We start from the raw sequence: 22,820 nt of genomic DNA on the forward strand, positions 1-22,820 counted from the left end.
CAGTAGAACTAGTACCACAACATATCCAAAGCTGGGGTTCCTAGCACCAAGTAGCCCCGAGATACGGGCTCCAAAGTCGGTTCGGAAAATGTCATTCTCTGCTGCAGAAAAGTGCTTGACATTTTCTGAACCGACTTTAGGGCCCCGTATCTCGGAGCCACTTGGTTTTAGGAACCTCAGCTTTGGATATGTTATAGTGCTAGATCCACTGGGTTTGCACACCAAACGAAGGGTTCCTAGCACCAAGTGGCCCTGAGATATGGGGCCCCAAAGTTGGTTCGGAAAATGTCATTCTCTGCTGCAGAAGTGCTTGACATTTTCTGAACCGGTGTTAGGGGCCCTGTATGTCGGGGCCACTTGGTGCTAGGAACCCCAGCTTTGGATATATTGCGGTGCACTCCACTGGGTTTGCACACCAAATTTGGGGTTGCTAGCACTAAGTGACCCCGAGATACGGGGCCCCAAGCTCAGTCAATTGTGTCCATCTGCAGCAATGTCATTTCGGGACCCTTTGAGTCCAGAGACCCCAAATTTTGGCTGCAGCTAGGAGGCATGTAGGAACCCTTAACTACAGAGTTTGAAGTTTGGGGGACCTATGGCTGCAAGTGGGCACAGTGAGGCATGCAAATGGGCACAGTGTGGCTGCAAATGGGCATTGTTGACCCTCTTTTCCTCTTACAGTAGCTGCGCATTTGTCACCCTAGGCTAACACTCGAGTCGGTATTATGAACTTCATTTTGTCAGTTTTACTTTTTGACTCCTTTTTTGGTGGACACCTGGATTGAATGAAAGTTTATGTTAAATACTTCTACATCACAATAGTTATGCCTCATTATCATTTAAGGACATTTCTGTACTCTTAACCCCCACTTCATGTCTCTCTTTACTGTTTACAGAAAGCTGAGGCTTCACATCATTTGAGAAGCTCTTTGGTGCTAGGTATTAAGAACTGTCAACATTACTTTCCTTACTTTGTACTTACAGGCCAAACATCGCCTCCTACTGACTGGAACTCCAGTTCAGAATAACTTACTAGAGCTGATGTCACTCCTGAATTTCGTCATGCCACACATGTTCAGCAGCAGCACCAGTGAACTCAAAAGAATGTTCTCGTCCAAAGCGGTAAAGTCAGATTAGCCACTTTAATGTTATAAGGCTAGTTTTGGAGCCTTACAGCTGTCTATTTGAAACCTTTGTCTAAATCCCAGTTGACAGTGGTACGCTCTGAATGTAAATGAAAGTTTTGTATTTATTTTTTTTAAAGCAGAAGAATTTTTTGGGAGAACCTGCTGCACTAACATACAGGACCGTATGTGACTGAAGTCTGTGTATATAGGTGGTAATTCTGTAATACAATTTGTAATGTACAAGTCAGAAAGCAGTAAATTTTATTAAAGTTTGTTTGGTTAACAGATTTTCACTGCACGAACACAACTGTGAAATCAAACCTCTGCATGTGTTTTTAGTTTTAAATCATATAACTTTATCATATGGTACAGGACACAGGAACCGATTCATAAACCATGGGTTATATGTTACCTTCAGGTGATTGGACGCTGGCAAAAGCTTTATTGGGTCTATCTCCTAGTGTATCTATATAACCCCGTCAATGCAACGACTCGACTTTTTTTTTTTTTTTTTATACTAGTGTTCGTAGATGGCGGATGCCTTCTGCCCTTGGAGAAGATTTTCCTACCTATTTAATGTATGTTGTCTATATCTAACTGCCTTCGAGACTCCCTAGGCAGTACAATTTGCTGGAGGAAGAGGGAGCAGGTGAAGTGCCGGCAGTGTGCGTCACAACTCTGTGTCACTATACACACTAGCCGGCGCTGCTGTACCTGTAAAACCCAGCACAAGCCCTTCACCTTCCTTCTCTGTCAGCGCCAGTGGCGTATCATCCATGGGTGCACTGTGACCCACCCTGCACACATGGAAGATTGTCCCTTGACAGCCAGGGATGATCGGTGCAGCAGGGAGACAGTTGCAAGCACCAATCTCCCTGCATGGCTTTTCAGACAGACGCTTCTCCTCCTCTCCCTTCTGCGACTGTCAGCTAAAATGCCATACAGGGAGATCGGTGCTTGCACCTTTTCCCCCACCGCACCAATCCTCCCGCCATGTCCTCCTCCAGCCCTCTGTGTGCTCCTCCTTGTCCCACCACAGCCAGCTTCCTTCCTCTCCCGCTGGCTGCTGGGGGGAATATGTCAGGATGGAAATCGGAGGAAGGTGGCGGTAAATATGCAATTTACCGTCGTCTTCCTTTTCTGAATTGGATACAGTGAGTGATCACTCCTGTGTTCTGTAATAACTGAGCAGAGTAAACTGTTTGCTCTGCTTCAGTTTATGAATGAACAGGAGCCTCTGTCTCCTGTCCATTACTTTTCAATGCTGAAGCTGCTGAGAACTGGACTGGGGAATCTGTGTCCTCAGTCTGTCTCTGTCTCAAAGGGGAAATGTCAGAGGTCCGTTTAGACCCCTGATATCTCACCAAAGCCCACCAACAGGGCTGATAAAAAAAAGCAATATTACAAAATTAAATTGTTAAAAAGTGATAAAAAAATAAAATTGGGTAAAAAAAATTTAATAAAATGAAAAACTGACATTACCCCCCGCCCTACCGACACTCTCCACAGTCCCAATTGCCCCACAGTCCATACACTCCACACCCCTCTCCTGCACATACTATCCACTGCTGTGCACTCTGCACTGTACATTCCCTGTTTAACATTACAACATTCTGCACTATGTAAGTCATCTCAGACTTTATTAAACCACACCACTTTAAGCCATGCCCAATATTTCATGCAATTTAAGGCATACCCACTTTTTTTTTTTAATCAATGCCTGGTGCCCACTTTTTATCTTGCACACAGGCCCACTCATTTCATGATATGCCCCTGGTCAGTGTGCTGCGCTTCACTACCCCTATGTAGGCTCATCGTAGTCCAGGGGCATGACGTCACGGCTGAAGGCGGGGTGGGAGGAGCTGCTTCCAGCGCTATAACCTGGCTCTAGCTGGAGTGTACACAATGTGTATACTTTGCAAATAAGCAGAATAGCAGATATTTTTGATTGCATCTCAGATTAATAAATGAGCTGGCTTGATTGGGGGAGGGGAGGAGGCTGAGGGGAGGTTTAAGGACCAATGTTATTTAAAGGAGAAGTGCAGCCAAAGCTCGTTTGACTGTACTTCTATGGATCACAGGAGTGCAATTAGTTTTGCACTCCTGTGACCCGTTTTCACCAGCGAGCGGGCTGAAGCCCACTCTCTGCTGACCTCACAGATGTCAGTCCAGGCACCGCGCCACCCTGACAATGGGAGCCTGGATCCGGCAGGTGGCTGGACTGACACCCGGCTCAGCCATTGAGCGCCTAAGATGCCCGCTCTGCCTCCTCCAGAACTCAGTGCTTCAGTGATGGGGGGGTGCAGTTTGTCATCTTCGCCCTGGGCACTGAATGACCTTGTCCCGGCACTGACCTTAGCAACCATACGTGGATCCCTTGGCAGCTGGGGCTGGCTTGTATTGTTTGCTTCAGGCACTGAATCCTGAATGGGTGCTCACCTCAGCACATTATGCAATGTGTGTAGTTAGCTGCAGGGTGCTGTACAGGTGCAGGGCTATAGTCCACTATTTTGGCACCCAGACCACTGATGCCCATCATGAAGGTCAAAGCCTGGACCCCTGAATGGGACTGTCAATATGCCCAAGGTAAGACAGGGTCCACTCCAGTGTATCCATATGCTGTGAGACTCCAGTTTTGTTAGAAAGCAATGAAGAGATGATAAAGGAAATGGACCACTGTCCTGTACTGTACTTCAAGATACGGAATTTACACATGTCAAAAGTCCTCTTGTCTTTTTTGTACAGTACAGGACTCCATTCATAGACCAAGGGATGTCCCAAATGAATAATCAAGGATTGGGCAACAAAACAGCTAAACATTAGCAACGGGCTACTTCTGAGAACCTCCTTTGGCTGATAGGCCATATTCTACAGCCATCCATAGCCTCCTTAGCTATTAGCAAAGCTTTGGCTAAATGGGCTGGAGAAACCCATGCTGTACTCTCTCCTACTATAGATGATCATTAACTTTCTTCCAAGATGCAGCTTGTGCCCTTAGCCCTACTGTCTTGTGTAGATGCCTTGGGGAATATGATCTGTCGGACCTCTTGAACATCTTTACTTTCTGCATACATACACAGAACTTTTTGGCTCAAAGTCAGGGAAACTGAATCGGACATGAGAAAGATGCCTTTTAAAGCATGCCCTTTGATGGCAAACTTCTCTTTGGTAATGGTCGTAATAAATGCATCAAGATAACTACTGACCATAGCAGTTTCAGACCCCATTATCCAAGATCACAATTACCTTTGAAATGGATCTTCCCTACCTTCTGGATTAGATCCGTTCGGCACCATGAGCTACTGCGAGCCCTTACGATCGCGGTAAACCTTCTTCCCCATAAACCCACCTTCCAAAAAGTCTTCCTTACATTAAAAAGATTGCCCCGCCATGTCTGAGGTGAAGGGATAGCCGTCTGACACTTGCCAGTAATTTTAAAACAAGAAGTCTGAAACTTTTCTTTCATTCTGTTTTCTGGTGTAGATACATGATAATATTCATTTGTTGTCCACCACCGCTCTCTTGCTTCTATCCTTTCCTACTCTATGCTAGGTAAGAACAATATTTCCCTAATCCCATGGTGTTTATCTCCTTTCTTGAAGGGAGTAAAAGGATTTTTATCTCCCACGTAGGAAACCCTCTTGAAGCTGCATGTGTCTTCAAGCCAAGGTTCTCTTCCTGCATCTCTTTCAGCATCTGGCCTCAGAAGAGGTCGCCTCTGACATAGCCCCTACTGTTAGATTGAAATTGAGCATATCCTCCCTTAGTATCAGCCCTCAAGACTGTCTCAGTCTGTTGTGCCTTTTCCTACCTCTTCCTCTACTGTAAACCACCCACCCCTCCCAAAGGCCCTCTTTCATGCAGGTTATGTTTTCCTGCTCTGTAGTTCCTGCTAAGCTATTTTCACCTAGTGATCCAAAATTTAAATTTTTCATTATATTATTCAAATTATCTGCCTGATCCAGCTTACTATGTGCCAACTTGTACCCGTAGGTCCAGCCTAATAGATTCTCTCCTCCTCTCTTAAGCGCATGCACCATCAGGGCACTTTATACTGATAATTTATTCTTCCAGGTTTCATGTAGGGATTCCTGCAAGCCCTTGTAACCTAGCCAAGCTCTACCCTTTGGAAGTAAAGGATTTCCCCTTCTGTGGGTCCTTCTCCTGTGTCTTATTTCCACCAGCAGTGGTACTTTTATTTATTTTTTTAATTATTTAGTATTCATTCGTTCTTTTCAGGGAAGTTCCCTGGGGCTTCCTCTCTCCATTTCCAGCCGACCTATGTGGTCGCTTTTGACCGACTTTTTTTTAAGGGTTTCTGCCTTCTGGGAATAGGTCTCTTGCTGCTGCTTAGCTGTTTTGTTGCCCACCCCTCGATTATTGCTTGGGAACATCCCTTGGTCTATAAATTGTGTCCTGCACTGCATGATAAAGATGAAGAATTTTGACGTACCTGTAAATTCTGTACCTTGAAGTACAGTACAGGACACAAGTCACTCCTTTTTATCTTTTATTGCTGGTCTGATTGGAGTCTTACAGTGTGGTCAGGATTATACCCTGGGGGCGGACTCAACAAAGCTTTTGCCAAGGTCCAATCAGATGAAGGTGGCTGCAAATAATCCATGGTCTACAATTTATGTGCTGTACTCCAAGATGTGGAGTTTACAGTTACAGTTGTGCTCATAAGTTTACATACCCGGGCATAATTTATAATTTCTTGGCCATTTTTCAGAGAATATGAATGATAACACAAACATTTTTCACTCATGGTTAGTGTTTGGCTGAAGCCATTTATTATCAGTCAACTGTGTTTACTCTTTTTAAATCATAATGGCAACAGAAACTACCCAAATGACCCTGATCAAAAGTTTACATACCCTGTCGATTTTGGCCTGATAATATAACATGCATACAAGTTGACACAAAGGGGTTTGAATGGCTATTAAAGGTAACCATCCTCACCCATAATCTGTTTGCTTGTAATTAGTGTGTGTGTGTATAAAAGGTCAATGCATTTCTGGACTCCTGCTGCACTGACGTTTTTGGATTCTGAGTCATGGGGAAAGTAAAAGAACTGTTAAAGGATCAGCGGGAAAAGGTAGTTGAACTGTATAAAACAGGAAAGGGATATAAAAAGATATCCAAGGAATTGAGAATGGCAATCAGCAGTCTTTAAACCCTAATCAAGAAGTGGAAAATGAGGGGTTCTGTTGAAACCAAACCACGGTCAGGTAGACCAACTAAAATTTCAGCCACAACTGCCAGGAAAATAGTTCGGGATGTAAAAAAAAAAAAAAATACACAAATAACTTCAGGTGAAATACAGGACTCTCTGAAAACATGTGGTGTGGCTGTTTCAAGATGCACAATAAGGAGGCACTTGAAGAAAATGGGCTGCATGGTCAAGTCGCCAGAAGAAAGCCATTACTTCGCAAATGTCACAAAGTATTCTGCTTACAATACGACAAACAGCACAGAGACAAGCCTTGAACCTTCTAGCACAAAGTCATTTGCAGTGATGAGACCAAAATTGAGCTTTTTGGCCACAACCATATACTCTACATGGAGAGGAGTCAACAAGGCCTATGACGAACGGTAAGGAGGTAGGTCGCTGATGTTTTGGGGTTGTGTGATCTACAAAGCCACAGGAAATTTGGTCAAAATTGGCAAGATGAATGCAGTATGTTATCAAAAAATACTGGAGGAACATTTGAATTTGTCAGTCAGGAAGCTGTGCATGGGCTGTACTTGGACATTCCAACATAAGGATCCAAAACACAAGGCCAATTCGACCTGTCATTGGCTACAGCAGACTAAAGTTAAGGTTCTGGAGTGGCCATCTGTCTCCTGACCTCAATATCATTGAGCCGCTCTGGGGAGATCTCAGACATGCTGTTAATGCAAGACAGCCCAAGAATTTACAGGAACTGGAGGCTTTTTGCCAAGAGGAATGGGCAGCTTTACCATCTGAGAAGATGAAGAGCCTTATCCACAAATACCACAAAAGACTTCAAGCTGTCATTGATGTTAAAGGGGGCAATACACGATATTAAGAACTGGGGTATGTAAACTTTTTTCAGGGTCATTTAGGTAGTTTTGTGTTGCCATTATGATTTAAAAAGGGTAAATTCAGTTGATTTGATAATAAATGGCTTCAGCCAAACACTAACCATGAGTGGAAGAAAAGTGTTTGTGTTATCATTCATATTCTCTGAAAAAAGGGGCAAGAAATCATAAATTCTGCCAGGGTATGTACACTTATGAGCACAACTGTAAATAAAAATTCCTCTTTTTTTGCTTTACAATAGTAGTGTCCTGATTACATTTTAATGCTGATTTGTTTTTTTTTAGAAATCTACTGATGAACAAAGCATTTTTGAAAAAGGAAGAATTGCTCATGCTAAACGAATCATGAGGCCATTTATTCTCAGAAGAGTTAAAAGTGAGGTATGTTTTTTACAAATACAGTATGGTAAAATTTGACCAATCTGTACATATTACTTGCAAACAGTTGCGGAAGTCTTTCTTCTTCTGTTTACTGATAGTATTAACATATCATGTTTTTTTCAGGTCCTCAAGCAACTACCTCCAAAGCAAGATCATATTAAGTTTTGCCCATTGTCCAAGAAGCAACAGCAGATGTACAATGATCTAATGAATAAACTAAAGCGCTCCGTTGAAGGCACAGGTAATCTATATCAGATAAAACTGGCCATAGATGGATCAAACTTCGACCGGTTCAGCAGCAATAGGCCAAGTTTCGATCAGTCGGCTGTTTCCACTAATCAATGTATTCTGACAGGCGAGAGTCCTGCTGTCAGGATACAATGTCCCAAGGATGAGATTTCTTCATCCACCTCATTTGTGTGAATGGACTAATCCGCTAATTCTTTTTTCTTCAGCCCACTAGGTGAAGAAAAAAAAAAAATAGTCTGTGCTCAGCTTAAGATGTAGAGAGTACTCCTTAGCTTAGTATGAGTAGGTGAAATCCATTTTCTAGCTTTCCAGAACAGCATCTCTGTGAAATGACCCCCTTGGACTTGACAGGGCAAAAAGTACACTTCTACCACACTTTTCACGAAAGAAAAAGAAACCTACCACACTTTTCAGCGACTATATGCCCACAGGTTGAAAAGTACAGCAGAAACATAGGGCAATTTTATACACATCTAAGGACTTTAGCTCTGAAGGCTAAACAAGAGGGTCTGCTTTCTATCAGGAAGAAAGATTGTTCTTCACAAGCGTTCTAGTTCTCAACTCTATCCAAAACCTAGAAAAAAGTTTTGTTTTTAGTTATACTTTAATACAAGCATCAAAACAGACTAATTTCCGTATTTCAAAATTCTACCCCTCGCTGCTTTCTTCTCTCAAATTAGCCTAAATCTGTTTTTTAAGGACAGTCAGATTTGCAAAATGCCCTAAACCATCTGTTCTCCCAGGGAGTAGTTTTGCCAGTACCTCTAGAGAACAATTTAAAAGGATTCACTTTAAACCTGTTTATGATGCTCATCCTGTCCTGTATGTCCCATCTCTAAACAAATGCCTACAGCTTCCCAAATTTTGCATGAAATATGCAAAGTCAGTTATTGCCTCTCTGAGACAAGGGGATACTTGGCATCCAAGATGCCTACCTGCATATTCCCATTTATCCAGCTTATCAGCGCTTTCTACACTGCAGTAGGGTAAAACTTCCAGTTTGCTGCACTGCCATTTAAGCTATCCTCTGCTCCCAAATTACTCATAAAGCTTCTTGCACCTCTCATTGCCCTTCTTAGAACTGAGGGCATCCTGGTCACAGGTTATCTAGATTACCGTCGAAAGAACTCTTCTCCCTTCTAGCTATCTGCAAATGTCCACAGGACAATTCAGATGCTTTGGACTTTCAGTTGAATGATCCAAAAATCTGGTTTCCAACCTTCTCTTTGCCTGGAATACTTAGGCCTGATTCTAGACACAGCCCAAGCAAAAAGCCTTTCTTCCAGCGCAAAAACTGCGCACTCAGAACTCACATTTGTGACTGGAGATCAACTTTGGGGTCTCTAAGTGGCCTCCTTTGAGGCTGTCCCATTTTTTTTTGCCTGTGTGAACACAGGCTCTTCTGTGCCTTGTATTCTGGCCATCCTACACTCATGACTTTATTTCAATTTGTATTTCCATTTATTTAAAAAACCTTAAGGAAACACACCCTCCCCCCTCCCCACCACTCTAGTTTTCGCAAAAAGTAAATTATTATATAGGTCTTTTTTATTATTGATGCAATGTTTTATCCACTAAATGCTTTTCTTAAAAAAAAAAAAAAAAAAAAAAAAAAAAAAAGTCCTTCAGGTTACTGCTCCTACCTAATTTGTTTTACGGATTGTATTGATTTTTGCTAGCTTCCTGTCAATTCCTGGTGAAAAGGTCTTCTGTCAGGAGCACTAGAGTGATTTACCAGAAAAGACCATGCTAGTAGATCTTGCTGAATTTTCTTTTGTATTCTAGAGAAAAATACTGAACTATGCAATGTAATGATGCACTTAAGAAAAATGGCCAATCACCCTTTACTACACAGGCAGTACTATACTGCAGAGAAGTTGAGAAGTATGTCCAAACTGATGCTTAAGGTAAGTACTATGTGGTATCTGGATGAACCATATTAAACTACTACATTACAGCTATATAATAGTTTGCCAGCTTTTTGTTGCCCTGCCCCAACTTTAAAAATTTGATGTTTTCTGTTTTTATGTAGATTTTACACAGCGTCTAATTATTTTTGAGAGAAATTGCTGTTTGTATATACTGTGTGTGTGTGTGTGTGTCTAAGATATATAATCAAAATAGTGAGCTGCACGTCTACCCTTTTCTTTTAAATCTATACACATTCGTTCCGCATGCTTTCCAACATCACTCCTATCATATCAAATCCAAAGTAGATGAGGTACCACAAATAAACCTCATTTGAATCTCAATTCCTTCAAGACATTTATGGAACAATTTGAATTACCGTTTCATTCGTCCCTGTCCTCGAGTTCACAAGCACTTTGAAAAATGTGTACCAACAGGCCTAAACCATCATTAAAAATAAGTTTAGAAGAGTAAACATGTAACCACCCTGTTACCAATTAACTGATAACAAAATCTTACTGCCGAAACAAGCTACATCGTAATCACTTCCATCTACTTCCGGTATGAATGGGCTTGCCGAATACACAAGGCATGAGCAATTCTTCATAATCTACAAAGAAAAAACATATACCTGTCTCCTCGCTCACAATTCAGTGTGCTGTCATCAATTGACGTGATAGACCGAAATGTGTGTGTCGGGTGAAAACTATCAAATAGTAGTAGTTGATTCTTATCAGTTGGTTTGGTGCAAATGTCAATATGCGTCTAGAAATGTATTCTTGTCATAATCCACATAAAATTTTTTACACATATGAAAACTTAATTTTATCATTGAAGGACATTAGGGTCCAATGTCACGGCACCACAATGCAAAGTCATCAATAAAATGCCACCAGTTGCAACAATGTCTGGTGAATGTGTCAATGGAATATGTGAATCTCGTCTCAAGATGATCCATAAATGCCCCTGCAAATGACGTACCAATATTGGAACCCAATGCAACCCCTCTGGACTGTTTAATCAAAATGTGACAACTTGAGAAAAGGCATGGATGTCCAGAACGGTTGTTTTTTTTTTGAATTAGAAAAGTTTTTATTTTGCATAAAAAACAAATACATATAGCATACAGATAAATGTGCATAACATATACATATTTCGGAATTCTCTCAGAGCATTTTATGGGAACATTTATCAGCTACTTAAGATTATTGTAAGACAGTTTCGATTATATCCTATCAGGAATATCACCTATCGTACCCTTATCTTTTAATTATAATAGATCTAACATGTAATATAATTCGCAAGGAATATGACTGCAAATAAAGTACAATTTAAGCAAGTACCAGCTATAATAATGTTACCCTTATATGCTGAAAGCTCTAGTGAACTCTGATCATCTTAGAGTATAAAAATAGAGAACCCGTTGTTCATTTAACAGTAGTATCAAAATCAACTCTACTACATTTTAATTCCGACAACCTTGTCTAAATTCGTTATGTTTAGTTCAATATAATATTCATCGGTGCAAAGAAGAATAAAATAGAAGAGAAAGAAAGAAGAATTAGAGAAAAGGAGAGAAAGAAAAAGAAAGATGGGAACAAAGCAGAGCAAAACCTTGCCATACAGTGCCTCATCATATATACTGTAATATATCTCATAGGGGCTGTCTCTTTTTATAATTCACACTTCCTTGCATGCGTACAGTTTCTATACAGTAGTCAAGTCTACCTCAACCCAAGAGTAACCTATCTTTAATTAATTGGTGCGGGGCCAAAGCAGGAACGTCTAACCACGCTTGCCATATGGAGAGGAATTTTTGTGGAGCCTTCCTATGTTGGTAAGGTTAGGAGCCTGTTCACGCTGTCTATCCATTGCCTTCTGGTGGGAACTCGCGGGGTAATCCACCACTGTGCAATTAGTTTCATCGCTATGTATAGTAAACTAATAAGCGCTATACGTGTAGATGGAGGTGCTAGCTCTTCATCTATTCCTCCCAGTACACAGACCACTGGAGTTCTCTCAAGAGGTATCATATATACTTCTGAAATCGTGTCCAGTACTTCCTTCCAATATCTGAATAGCTTGGGGCATTTCCAGATCATGTGGAGTAAGTCTCCATGATCCTGTTCACATTTTGGGCACAGGGGTGAGTCCCTAATTCCCCACTTATAAAGTTGAAGGGGGGTTCTATACGCCCTATGTAGTAGGTAGAGGTGTGAAAGTTTCTGGGATGCAGAAATTGATACCAGGGGGGCATTCATAAGGCATACATCCCAACTGTCTCCATCCATTTCTCCTATATCCTCCTCCCACCGCTGCCTGCATGGTAGTCTAGAGGGATCTTGTATTCGTGCTATAAGTGTATTATAGCATCTAGATATCATGCCCTTTTTAACTTCATCCATAAATACATCCTGTATAATCGGATGTTCTGTTTGTTGGGTCCTGACAGTTCTATTCTGGGTTTGTAAGGCATGTCGCAGTTAGAGGTATTTATAAAAATTATTGCGTGGGATCCCAAACTCTGTTTGAATCTGCTGGAATGATTTAAGAGTGTTATCTTGGTATAATTGTGAGATATATTTGATGCCTGCGTCCTCCCAGCTCTTGAAGCCTTTTAGTTTTTGTATTTCTTTCAGTTGTCTATTTCGCCAGAGAGGCGTGCTGGACAGAAAGCCCGTGATGCCTATTAGTTTTTTGACATAGGCCCAAAGTGAAATCAATAATTTAACCGTAGGAGCTTCCGGGTCTAAGTGCAGGAATCCCGCCTCCAAATTTGCCAGTGCTGAATAGTTATTGTCTTTTAGTATTACAAGTCTACGAATCGGGTCTTTCGGATCCAGCAAGCCCCATCCTCCTAGTTGTTGTAGCTGGGAGGCGAGATAATACATCCTGGGATGAGGGACTGCAAGTCCCCCCTCCTCTTTGCCATATTGTAATGTTGATAGTTTTATCCTCGCTATTTTTTTTCTCCATATGAGTTCTGTGAATTGGGTCTCTATTCTATCGAACCATTTTTTAGATATCCATACCGGGGAATTGTTAAAAATATAGAGCAGTTGTGGTGCCCAGACCATTTTAATAAGGTTAATTCTACCAACAACAGACAGGGGTAGTTTACACCAGGCCCTGCTTTTTTCACGGAATTTAGCTAACAAGGGTGTTAGGTTCTGTTCAACATAAGTGGCTGGGTTAGGGGTCACCTGGATCCCTAGGTAGCGGAATGAGCTTACTTGTTGTATCATCTCTGCACCTGGTGGTAATGGGGTGTTCAGGGGGTCGAGCGACATCAGCACTGACTTATCCCAGTTAATGGAGAAGCCCGATAATTCCCCAAAGTCCTTAATGAGGGACATGACTGTTTGTAGTGTATCTTTTCTGTCTCCTAAATAGAGCAGGGTATCATCTGCGTACATGGACACTACGTCTTTATTCATACCTCTTTGGAATCCCGCTATTCCAGAGTCACCTCTAATTTTTGCTCCCAGAGGTTCCAGAGCCAAGGCAAACAGCAGGGGTGACAATGGGCACCCCTGTCTGGTGCCTCTAAATAAAGGAAAAGGTTCTGAAAGTTCCCCATTAATCCGTATCCTGGCTGTGGGCGCAGCATACAAAAGCTGTACCCATCGAATAAATGTATCTCCCAGTCCCATGTTCTGCAGCGTTTTCCACAGGTAAGGCCACTCGACACTGTCGAAGGCCTTAGCTGCGTCCAGTGAGAAAATTGCTCTATTGCCTGTATTGTCCACTGGGAGCTGTAAGTTCAGGAATAATCGTCTTATATTTTGGGCCGTGGATCTCGTGGGGATGAACCCGGATTGGTCTCTATGTACTATTTTATTAATTACTTTGGCCAATCTGTTTGCTAACATCCGAGCCAGCAACTTGATATCGGATGTGAGCAATGATATGGGTCTATAGGATCCAGGGGAATTCGCATCTTTACCCGGTTTTAATATAACAATAATGATCGCCTCATTCATCGAGCTTGGCAGTGAACCCTCCTTTAATACCTCATTGTAAACTTTCAGTAGTGTGGGGAGCATGGAGTCAGCATAGCGTTTGTATATCTCTGATGGGAGACCGTCTATACCTGGTGCTTTATTGTTTTTAGTTTGAGATAGGGCGATATCTAGTTCTTCTGCAGTTAAAGGGGCATTAAGCATGATCCTATCTTCTATTGGCAGACTGGGGAGTTCACAGCTACCTAAGAAGTCTGTTATTGCACTGTCAGTGGGTGTAACTTTAGAAGTATAGAGATCAGCATAGAAATCACCAAAGACCGTCAGGATGTCAGGAGTAGAGCACTTCAGAGCGCCCTGTGCGACGCAGATGGCGGAGATGAGAGAGGACGATTGTTGAGACCGTGCCATTACTGCAAGCATATGACCAGTCGTCTCCCCCTCCTCAAAATGTGATTGTTGCAGGAAAAAACATTTGTTCTCCGCCAGCTGCAACGCCAGTTGCCCAGACATTGTCTGTGCACTCAACCATGCCCTCTTAATGTCTCCTGTGGGGTCATTAATATAATCGTTTTCAGTCTCGGTGACTCTATTTCGTACCAATAGTTCCCAAGCCTTGGTGTCAGTTTTAATCCGTGATATTGTTTTGATAAGTTGTCCTCTCAAAAAGGCCTTCGCTGCATCCCAGACCACCCCCAGCTTAGCCGTACCAATATTATCCTGTAGAAACAGTGTAAGTGCTCTGCCTATGGGGTCTGGTTCGGCAAACAGCGAGAGCCAGAAGGGATTAAGTTTCCATATTGGCCGTTTGTATCTACTTGGTAATGAAATGGTCACCCAAAGTGCCGAGTGGTCAGATATATGCCTGTCTGCATAACCAGATTCCTCTATTAAGTGTAGCATCTTGTCATTCCCAAGGCCCAAATCTATTCTGGATAACCCGTCATGTGAGGCTGAGTGGCAGGAGTATTTTTTATCGTTTGGATGTCTGGATCTCCAGACATCTATCAGCCCCGCTTCTTCAAGTATTCTGGCAAAGGGGGTACTACCTTTCACCTGAGATGTGTTAGCAGTAGGTACAGGAAATTTATCCTTGAGAGGATTTAAAAAATTATTGTAGTCCCCCATTGCCAGTAAGGGTACTTCTGGGTATTGGGCCATAAAACCTGCCAGGTGTCTGATAACCTCTGAGTTATACGGTGGGGGTATATAGATGCTAGCAAGAATACATCTGAGGCCTGTAATTGAGCATAGAAGAAAGACATATCTGCCAGCCGGGTCAATGCGTTTTCTAATGCAATTGAATTGAATATCTTTTCTGAACAGTATACTTGCTCCCCTTGAGTAAGTGGAGTGGGTCGCATGAAACTGGTTAGTATACAATCGTGGACTAAGGCTGGGGGGAGGGTCCGCAGAGAAATGGGTCTCCTGTAGGCAAACCACCCCCGCATTCAGCGACTTGAGATGTCTAAGGTCCGCCACTCTTTTAACTGGATTTCCCAGTCCTCTGACATTCCAAGTCACAATGGTCAATTTAGCCATCCCCATCTTGTTTCAAGAGCACTGACCAGGCCAGCATAACTCTTATCAGACCTCCTAGGTTATACAATAACATATTATCTGGAAGGGGGGGTGAGCCCCCACTCCCCAAATCATGCTTGGTTTCTCCTTTCAGAGAACATTTAGGTATCTGTAGACATGGAATCATGTTGCAAGGCAAAGAGAAATATACTAGCAGGTTAGTGTATAAGTACAGAAGACGTAAATTGTTGACTTAATGCATGTTCCTCTGTATGGCAAGAATCTAAAGGTCAGCAGTTCGCACAGCCACATGGCTGCAGTGTTAACTTTTCCCACACAACAGGTGTGGGGGGGGGGGGGGGTAGAAGCCTTGAAAACTCCTAGTTAACCAGTAGGTTAGTTCCCGTAGGGGTTTCACAGCTACGGTAGGCACGTATTACTTCATTAGTTGCAGACAAAAATGTGGGAAAAAAAAGGGGGCAGAAGAAACAAAAAAAAAAGTGGGGGGGAGGGTGAAACAAACAAATAGTTCTCCTCGACCGCCTGAACATCGGATATGAGAGTAGGAACTGTCCTCCTTAAACAACAATCTTGAATCTTGAGGCCTCCTCATGGCCCAGGAATCTATCCCAGCAAAAATAGACCGGGTCTTGCCAGGTTATTGCATGTCTAGTACTTATCGCTTAAGCAGGGACATCTCTTTGTGGTCTGGCAGCTTTAAGGGCCCTATCCTCACGATCTAGCCATTGAGCCGCCACGTCCGGGCGTTCAAAAAAGCGGGTTTCTCCGAGTGCGACCACACGAAGGCGGGCAGGATATAGCATCGCATATGGCAAGTTAAGGTCTCTTAATCTTCGTTTGACATCCATAAACTTTGCTCGCTGCTTCTGGAGTTCAGCCGAAAAATCCGGAAACAGGGAAATTTTGGAGTTTTCAATATTCAGCTTACCTCCCATGGTTCTGGCTTTAGCAAGGATGGCATCTCTGTCTTTGTAGTTTAAGAGCTTAAACAGAAAAGCACGAGGGTGATTGCGAGGGGGTAGTGGACGAGATGGCACTCTATGCGCTCTCTCCACAGCAAATAGTGGAGAGAAAGCTTCTTTTCCAAATGTAGTGAGGAGCCATTGTTCGATGAAAGTGACCGGGTCTTTACCCTCTATCCTTTCTGGGAATCCTAAGGCGCGTACATTGTTGCGGCGCATGCGATTTTCCAAATCATCTAAGCGCGCTGCATGCTGATCTGCAAGATGGCAGTTATACTTTTAAATCTCTCTGCATGGGTACTAAATCATCTTCAATTACACTGACCCTGCTCTCCACTGCAGCTGTGCGCTCTCTTAGCTTTTGCATATCCTGTCTCACAAAGGATATCTCAGCCTTAACACCTTTCACTTCATCAGTCAGGGTTGAGATGGATCTGTTACATATAGTCACTGCAGAGAGAATGTCTCTGAGAGTGGGTTCAGCATTATCCAGGGGCATGATTGGTGTCTGAGTGCCCTGATAGGAATGTGATACTGTACTCACTGCGGCCCAGTCAGCAGGGGATCCAGCGCCATCCTCCAGTGGAATAGTATTATCCATCTCCAGCTGGCTTCCTTCTTCTTCACTGAGGTCAGATGTGGGTGATGGTGGTTCTTTTGATGATTTATTGCCAAACAGGAGTTTCTGGGCAGCCTCCTTTATATTTTTCCTTTTGTGATCGCTGTGGCAGAGCGCCATCTTGGGCCTGTGCTGCGGGCGGGCCGCCACCATCCTTGCCCCGTTTTGGCATGTTTTGTGGCCGCAAATCGGTCGGGTGAACTGGTCTGCTGAGGCCCAGATAGCGTGCGGTTCCGATCGGAAGTATCAGCGGGCTGGATGGGTGATCCAAAGGATGATTACCAGGATTTTCGGCGGAGCTGAGGAGAAGTGCGTCCTGCTACATGCGCTGCCTGGCCACGCCCCCCAGAACGGTTGTTTAAATTGATTCGTGTATGTCTTGAAGGAATCTACAGTAGCTCACAAAAGTGAGTACACCCCTCACATTTTTGTAAATGTTTGAATATATCTTTTCATGTGACAACACTGAAGAAGTGACACTGCTACAGTGAGTGTACAGCTTGTATAACAGTGTAAATTTGCTGTCCCCTCAAAATAACTCAACACACAGCCAATAATGTCTAAACCACTGGCAACAAAAGTAAGTACACCCCTAAGTAAAAATGTCCAAATTGGTCCAAAAGTGTCAATATTTTGTGTGGCCACCATTATTTTCCAGCACTGCCTTAACCCTCTTTGGCATGGAGTTCACCAGAGCTTCACAGGTTGCCACTGCAGCCCTCTTCCACTCCTCCATGATGACATCACAGAGCTGGTGGATGTTCGAGACCTTGCGCTCCTCCATCTTCCATTTAAGGATGCCCCACAGATGCTCAATGTCTGGGGACATGCTTAACCTGTCCATCACCTTTACCCTCAGCTTCTTTAGCAAGACAGTGGTCTTCGTGGAGGTGTGTTTGGGGTCGTTATCATGTTGGAATACTGCCCTGCGGCCCATTCTCCAAAGGGAGGGGATCATGCTCTGCTTCAGTATGTCACAGTACATGTTGGCATTCATGGTTCCCTCAATGAACTGTAGCTCCCCAGTGCCGGCAGCACTCATGCAGCCCCAGACCATGACACTCCCACCACCATGTTTGACTGCAGGGAAGACACACTTGTCTTTGTACTCCTCACCTGGTTGCCGCTACACACGATTGACACCATCTGAACCAAATAAGTTTATCTAATTCTCATCAGACCACAGGACATGGTTCCAGTAATCCATGTCCTTAGTCTGCTTGTCTTCAGCAAGCGATTTGTGGGATTTCTTGTGCATCATCTTTAAAAGGGGCTTCCTTCTGGGATAACAGCTATGCAGACCAATTTGATGCAGTGTGCATCGGGACATCGGGAAATGTCTCACTGCTTGTGATCTGCGCTGCGCCGTGCCTGGCGGGCTCGGCACGTGCAGCATGCAAACACGCCGGAGCTCATCCTTAGTGCAGCATATGGTTTGAGCATTGACAGGCTGACCCCCCCACCCCTTCAACCTCTGCAGCAATGCTGGCAGCACTCATACATCTATTTCCCAAAGACAACCTCTGGATATGACGCTGAGCATGTGCGCTCAACTTCTTTGGTTGACCATGGCGAGGCCTGTTCTGAGTGGAACCTGTCCGATTAAACCACTGTATGGTCTTGGCCACCATGCTCCAGCTCCGTTTCAGGGTCTTGGCAATCTTCTTATAGCCTAGGTCATCCTTATTTAGAGCAACAATTCATTTTTTTTTTTTAGATCTTCAGAGAGTTCTTTGCCATGAGGTGCCATGTTGAACTTCCAGTGACGAGTGAGAGCAATAACACCAAATTTAACACACCTGCTCCCCATTCACACCTGAGATCTTGTCACACTAACGTGTCACATAACACAAGGGAGGGAAAATCGCTAATTGGGCCCAATTTGGACATTTTCACTTAAGGGTGTACTCACTTTTGTTGCTAGCTGTTTGGACATTAATGGCTGTGTTGAGTTATTTTGAGGGGACAGCAAATTGACACTGTTATACGAGCTGTACACTCACTACTTTACATTGTAGCAAAGTGTAATTTCTTTGTCACATGAAAAGATGTAATAAAATATTTACAAAAAATGTGAGGGGTGTACTTATTATTGTGAGATACTGTTTATATAAAACAAAGTTTTTTTTGTGGTGCCTCATCCCATGTTGGATTTGAACTTGGCATTGTTCTTTAAGAAGGAAAGCCTGCAGTTCTGTGAGGTATGAAGATATTTTTATGGAGGCAATGTCATCCTAAAATAAACAATAAGTTTGCTCCATATGGTGAAAGAAAAATGCTGCAAAGAAGAAAACCTTTCTTTTCCCTGGCCCCTAGGACTATTGAGAGCAACAATGGAAACTAAAGACCTTTATGAAATTACCAATACTTTACTGGATCCTCCAAAAAGTTTGCAACAAATGTTAAATGATGAATACATTTGTCCAACTACCTATACATCTGGATTTATCCTCTTGACACCTGGATAGTTGTCTCTGCCTTAGTTTTGGAATCCATGGCAACTGTGTCAAAATTCCAGCTTTTGACACAACATGCAATTTGCTCTATATTTTGCATCCTTTTTATGGAAGTTTTTCAGACAGGCTTAAGGAGTGCCACAAAATGCCTACAGGAATGGCATTCAAATTAAACTGCAAAAACTGGGTCATATACCATCAAAGCTTGATGTGTAATAATATAACCAAACCCAGTGCAGCTGACCTGAACATATGGAGATGTGGTATGGAAAAGAGATATTGGTGGACAGCGCTCAATGGGTTGGATATCAGGACAATGAGATGTAGCCATAAAATAAAAACAATGTTTTTATTTTTTCAATAAACAAATTGTTGACTAAAAAGATAAAATAATGAGTTGAGCCTACAATACCGCTAAAGGCCCCAAGGGCGTTGAGGCCTTAACATCATCTAGAATACCAGACTGTGGAGCAGGGGGGGTGCCAATATTCATGCTGTTTAGAATGGAGTCCTGGTCCAGAAAGAAGGGGCCCACGGGCCAGAGGCAGAGGTACGGGCTGGTGTGGAGGGGGACGATACCGTGGAATGGTATGTTGTCACCAGGAGCCCTGCAGGAGGCTAGAAATGCGGCCTTGTTACGTGCCCATTGTGATGGGAAAGATCAGACGGCCAAACAACCAGAGCCGGAACCAGGAGAGCCAAGTCGTAAGAGGGGCGGGCGGGTCTGGATGATGGGAGGTGTAAGTCATAGGACTATGACAAAGCGCATGCATGCGAAATGTGTCGTCACGGCAACAGACGCGTTTTGTATCATACTGGGGAACTTAGACCAGCCATACACAGTTCATATCTCGGTCGGTTCACCAAGAACCGGCCGAGATTCGAACCTTTAACCAGTTGCCGACCACCGCACGACGATGTACGTCGGCAGAATGGCACGGGCAGGAAAAAGGACTTACAGGTACATCCTTGCCTGGTCCGATCGGACCTCCCCCGCCCCCCCCCCCCCCCCCCCCCCCCGGCAAATCCTCGGCGCGATCGGTGGTGATGGGGAGGCCATCCATTTTTTCTGATTACTGCATGGTGTCAGTTTGTGACAGTGTGTTTAGGGCAGTTAGGGTTAGCCCCCTTTAGGTCTAGGGTACCACCCTAACCCCCCCTAATAAAGTTTTAACCCCTTGATCACCCCCCATCACCAGTGTCGCTAAGCAATAATTTTTCTGATCTCTGTATTAGTGTCACTGGTTACGCTAGTTAGGGAGGTAAATATTTAGGTTCGCCGTCAGCGTTTTATAGCGTCAGGGACCCCCATATACTACCTAATAAAGGTTTTAACCCCTTGATTGCCCCCTAGTTAACCCTTTCACCACTGATCACCGTATAACTGTTACAGGTGACGCTGGTTAGTTCGTTTATTTTTTTTATAGTGTCAGGGCACCCGCCGTTTATTACCGAATAAAGGTTTAGCCCCCTGATCGCCCGGCGGTGATATGCGTCGCCCCAGTCAGCGTCAGATTAGCGCCAGTACCGCTAACACCCACGCACGCAGCATACGCCTCCCTTAGTGGTATAGTATCTGATCAATATCTGATCCGATCAGATCTGTACTAGCGTCCCCAGCAGTATAGGGTTCCCAAAAACGCAGTGTTAGCGGGATCAGCCCAGATACCTGCTAGCACCTGCGTTTTGCCCCTCCACCCGGCCCAGCCCACCCAAGTGCAGTATCGATCAATCACTGTCACTTACAAAACACTAAATGCATAACTGCAGCATTCGCAAAGAGTCAGGCCTGATCCCTGCGATCGCTAACAGTTTTTTTGGTAGCATTTTGGTGAACTGGCAAGCACCAGTGGCCTAGTACACCCCGGTCGTAGTCAAACCAGCACTGCAGTAACACTTGGTGACGTGGCGGGTCCCATAAGTGCAGTTCAAGCTGGTGAGGTGGCAAGCACAAGTAGTTTCCCGCTGCCACCAAGAAGAAGACAAACACAGGCCCGTCGTGCCCATAGTGCCCTTCCTGCAGCATTCGCCAACCCACCACTTCTGCAGCGCCCGTACTTCCCCCATTCACATCCCCAACCAAATGCAGTCGGCTGCATGAGAGGCATTTTCTTTATGTCCTCCCGAGTACCCCTACCCAACGAACCCCCCAAAAAAGATGTTGTGTTTGCAGCAAGCGCGGATATAGGCGTGACACCCGCTATTATTGTCCCTCCTGTCCTGACAATCCTGGTCTTTGCATTGGTGAATGTTTTGAACGCTACCATGCACTAGTTGAGTATTAGCGTAGGGTACAGCATTGCACAGACTAGGCACACTTTCACAGGGTCTCCCAAGATGCCATCGCATTTTGAGAGACCCGAACCTGGAACCGGTTACAGTTTTATAAAAGTTAGTTACAAAAAAAAAGTGTAAAAAAAAATATATATATATATAAAATAAAAAAAAAAATAGTTGTCGTTTTATTGTTCTCTCTCTATTCTCTCTCTATCGTTCTGCTCTTTTTTACTGTATTCTATTCTGCAATGTTTTATTGTTATTATGTTTTATCATGTTTGCTTTTCAGGTATGCAATTTTTTATACTTTACCGTTTACTGTGTTTTATTGTTAACCATGTTTATGCCTTCAGGTACGCCATTCACGACTTTGAGTGGTTATACCAGAATGATGCCTGCAGGTTTAGGTATCATCTTGGTATCATTCTTTTCAGCCAGCGGTCGGCTTTCATGTAAAAGTAATCCTAGCGGCTAATTAGCCTCTAGACTGCTTTTACATGCAGTGGGAGGGAATGCCACCCCCCCCCCCCCCCCCCCCCCCCCACCGTCTTCTGTGTTTTTCTCTGGCTCTCCTGTCTCAACAGGGAACCTGAGAATGCAGCCGGTTATTCAACCAGCTGACCATAGAGCTGATCAGAGACCAGAGTGGCCCCAAACATCTCTATGGCCTAAGAAACCGGAAGCTACTAGCATTTCATGACTTAGATTTCGCCGGATGTAAACAGCGCCATTGGGAAATTGGGAAAACATTTTATCACACCGATCTTGGTGTGGTCAGGTGCTTTGAGGGCAGAGGAGAGATCTAAGGTCTAATAGACCCCAATTTTTTCAAAAAAAAAAGAGTACCTGTCACTACCTATTGCTATCATAGGGGATATTTACATTCCCTGAGATAACAATAAAAATGATTAAAAAAAAATGAAAGGAACAGTTTAAAAATAAGATAAAAAAGCAAAAAAAATAATAAAGAAAAAAAAAAAAAAGCACCCCTGTCCCCCCCTGCTCTTGCACTAAGGCAAGCTTTGGTTTGGCGTCAAATGTAAACAGCAATTGCACCATGCATGTGAGGTATCACCACGAAGGTCAGATCGAGGGCAGTAATTTTAGCAGTAGACCTCCTCTGTAAATCTAAAGTGGTAACCTGTAAAGGCTTTTAAAAATGTATTTATTTTGTTGCCACTGCACGTTTGTGCACAATTTTAAAGCATGTCATGTTTGGTATCCATGTACTCGGCCTAAGATCATCTTTTTTATTTTATCAAACCTTTGGG

The 22,820-nt window shown here is 43.5% G+C and overlaps 1 protein-coding gene across 3 annotated transcripts in view; it reads left to right on the top strand.

Annotated features, from left to right (window-relative positions):
• Positions 1–22,820, top strand: part of SMARCAD1 (SNF2 related chromatin remodeling ATPase with DExD box 1) — a 193,097-nt gene that overhangs the window by 143,579 nt on the left and 26,698 nt on the right. For all 3 annotated transcript variants that reach the window (XM_073601046.1, XM_073601047.1, XM_073601049.1), the window contains 4 exons: positions 985–1,122; positions 7,479–7,574; positions 7,698–7,815; positions 9,609–9,730. In XM_073601046.1, coding sequence (XP_073457147.1) covers positions 985–1,122; positions 7,479–7,574; positions 7,698–7,815; positions 9,609–9,730 — 474 coding nt within the window. The remainder of the gene's footprint in view (positions 1–984; positions 1,123–7,478; positions 7,575–7,697; positions 7,816–9,608; positions 9,731–22,820) is intronic.

Source organism: Aquarana catesbeiana, linkage group LG01 (assembly GCF_042186555.1).
Source record: "Aquarana catesbeiana isolate 2022-GZ linkage group LG01, ASM4218655v1, whole genome shotgun sequence".
In the NCBI taxonomy this organism is placed as follows: domain Eukaryota; kingdom Metazoa; phylum Chordata; class Amphibia; order Anura; family Ranidae; genus Aquarana; species Aquarana catesbeiana.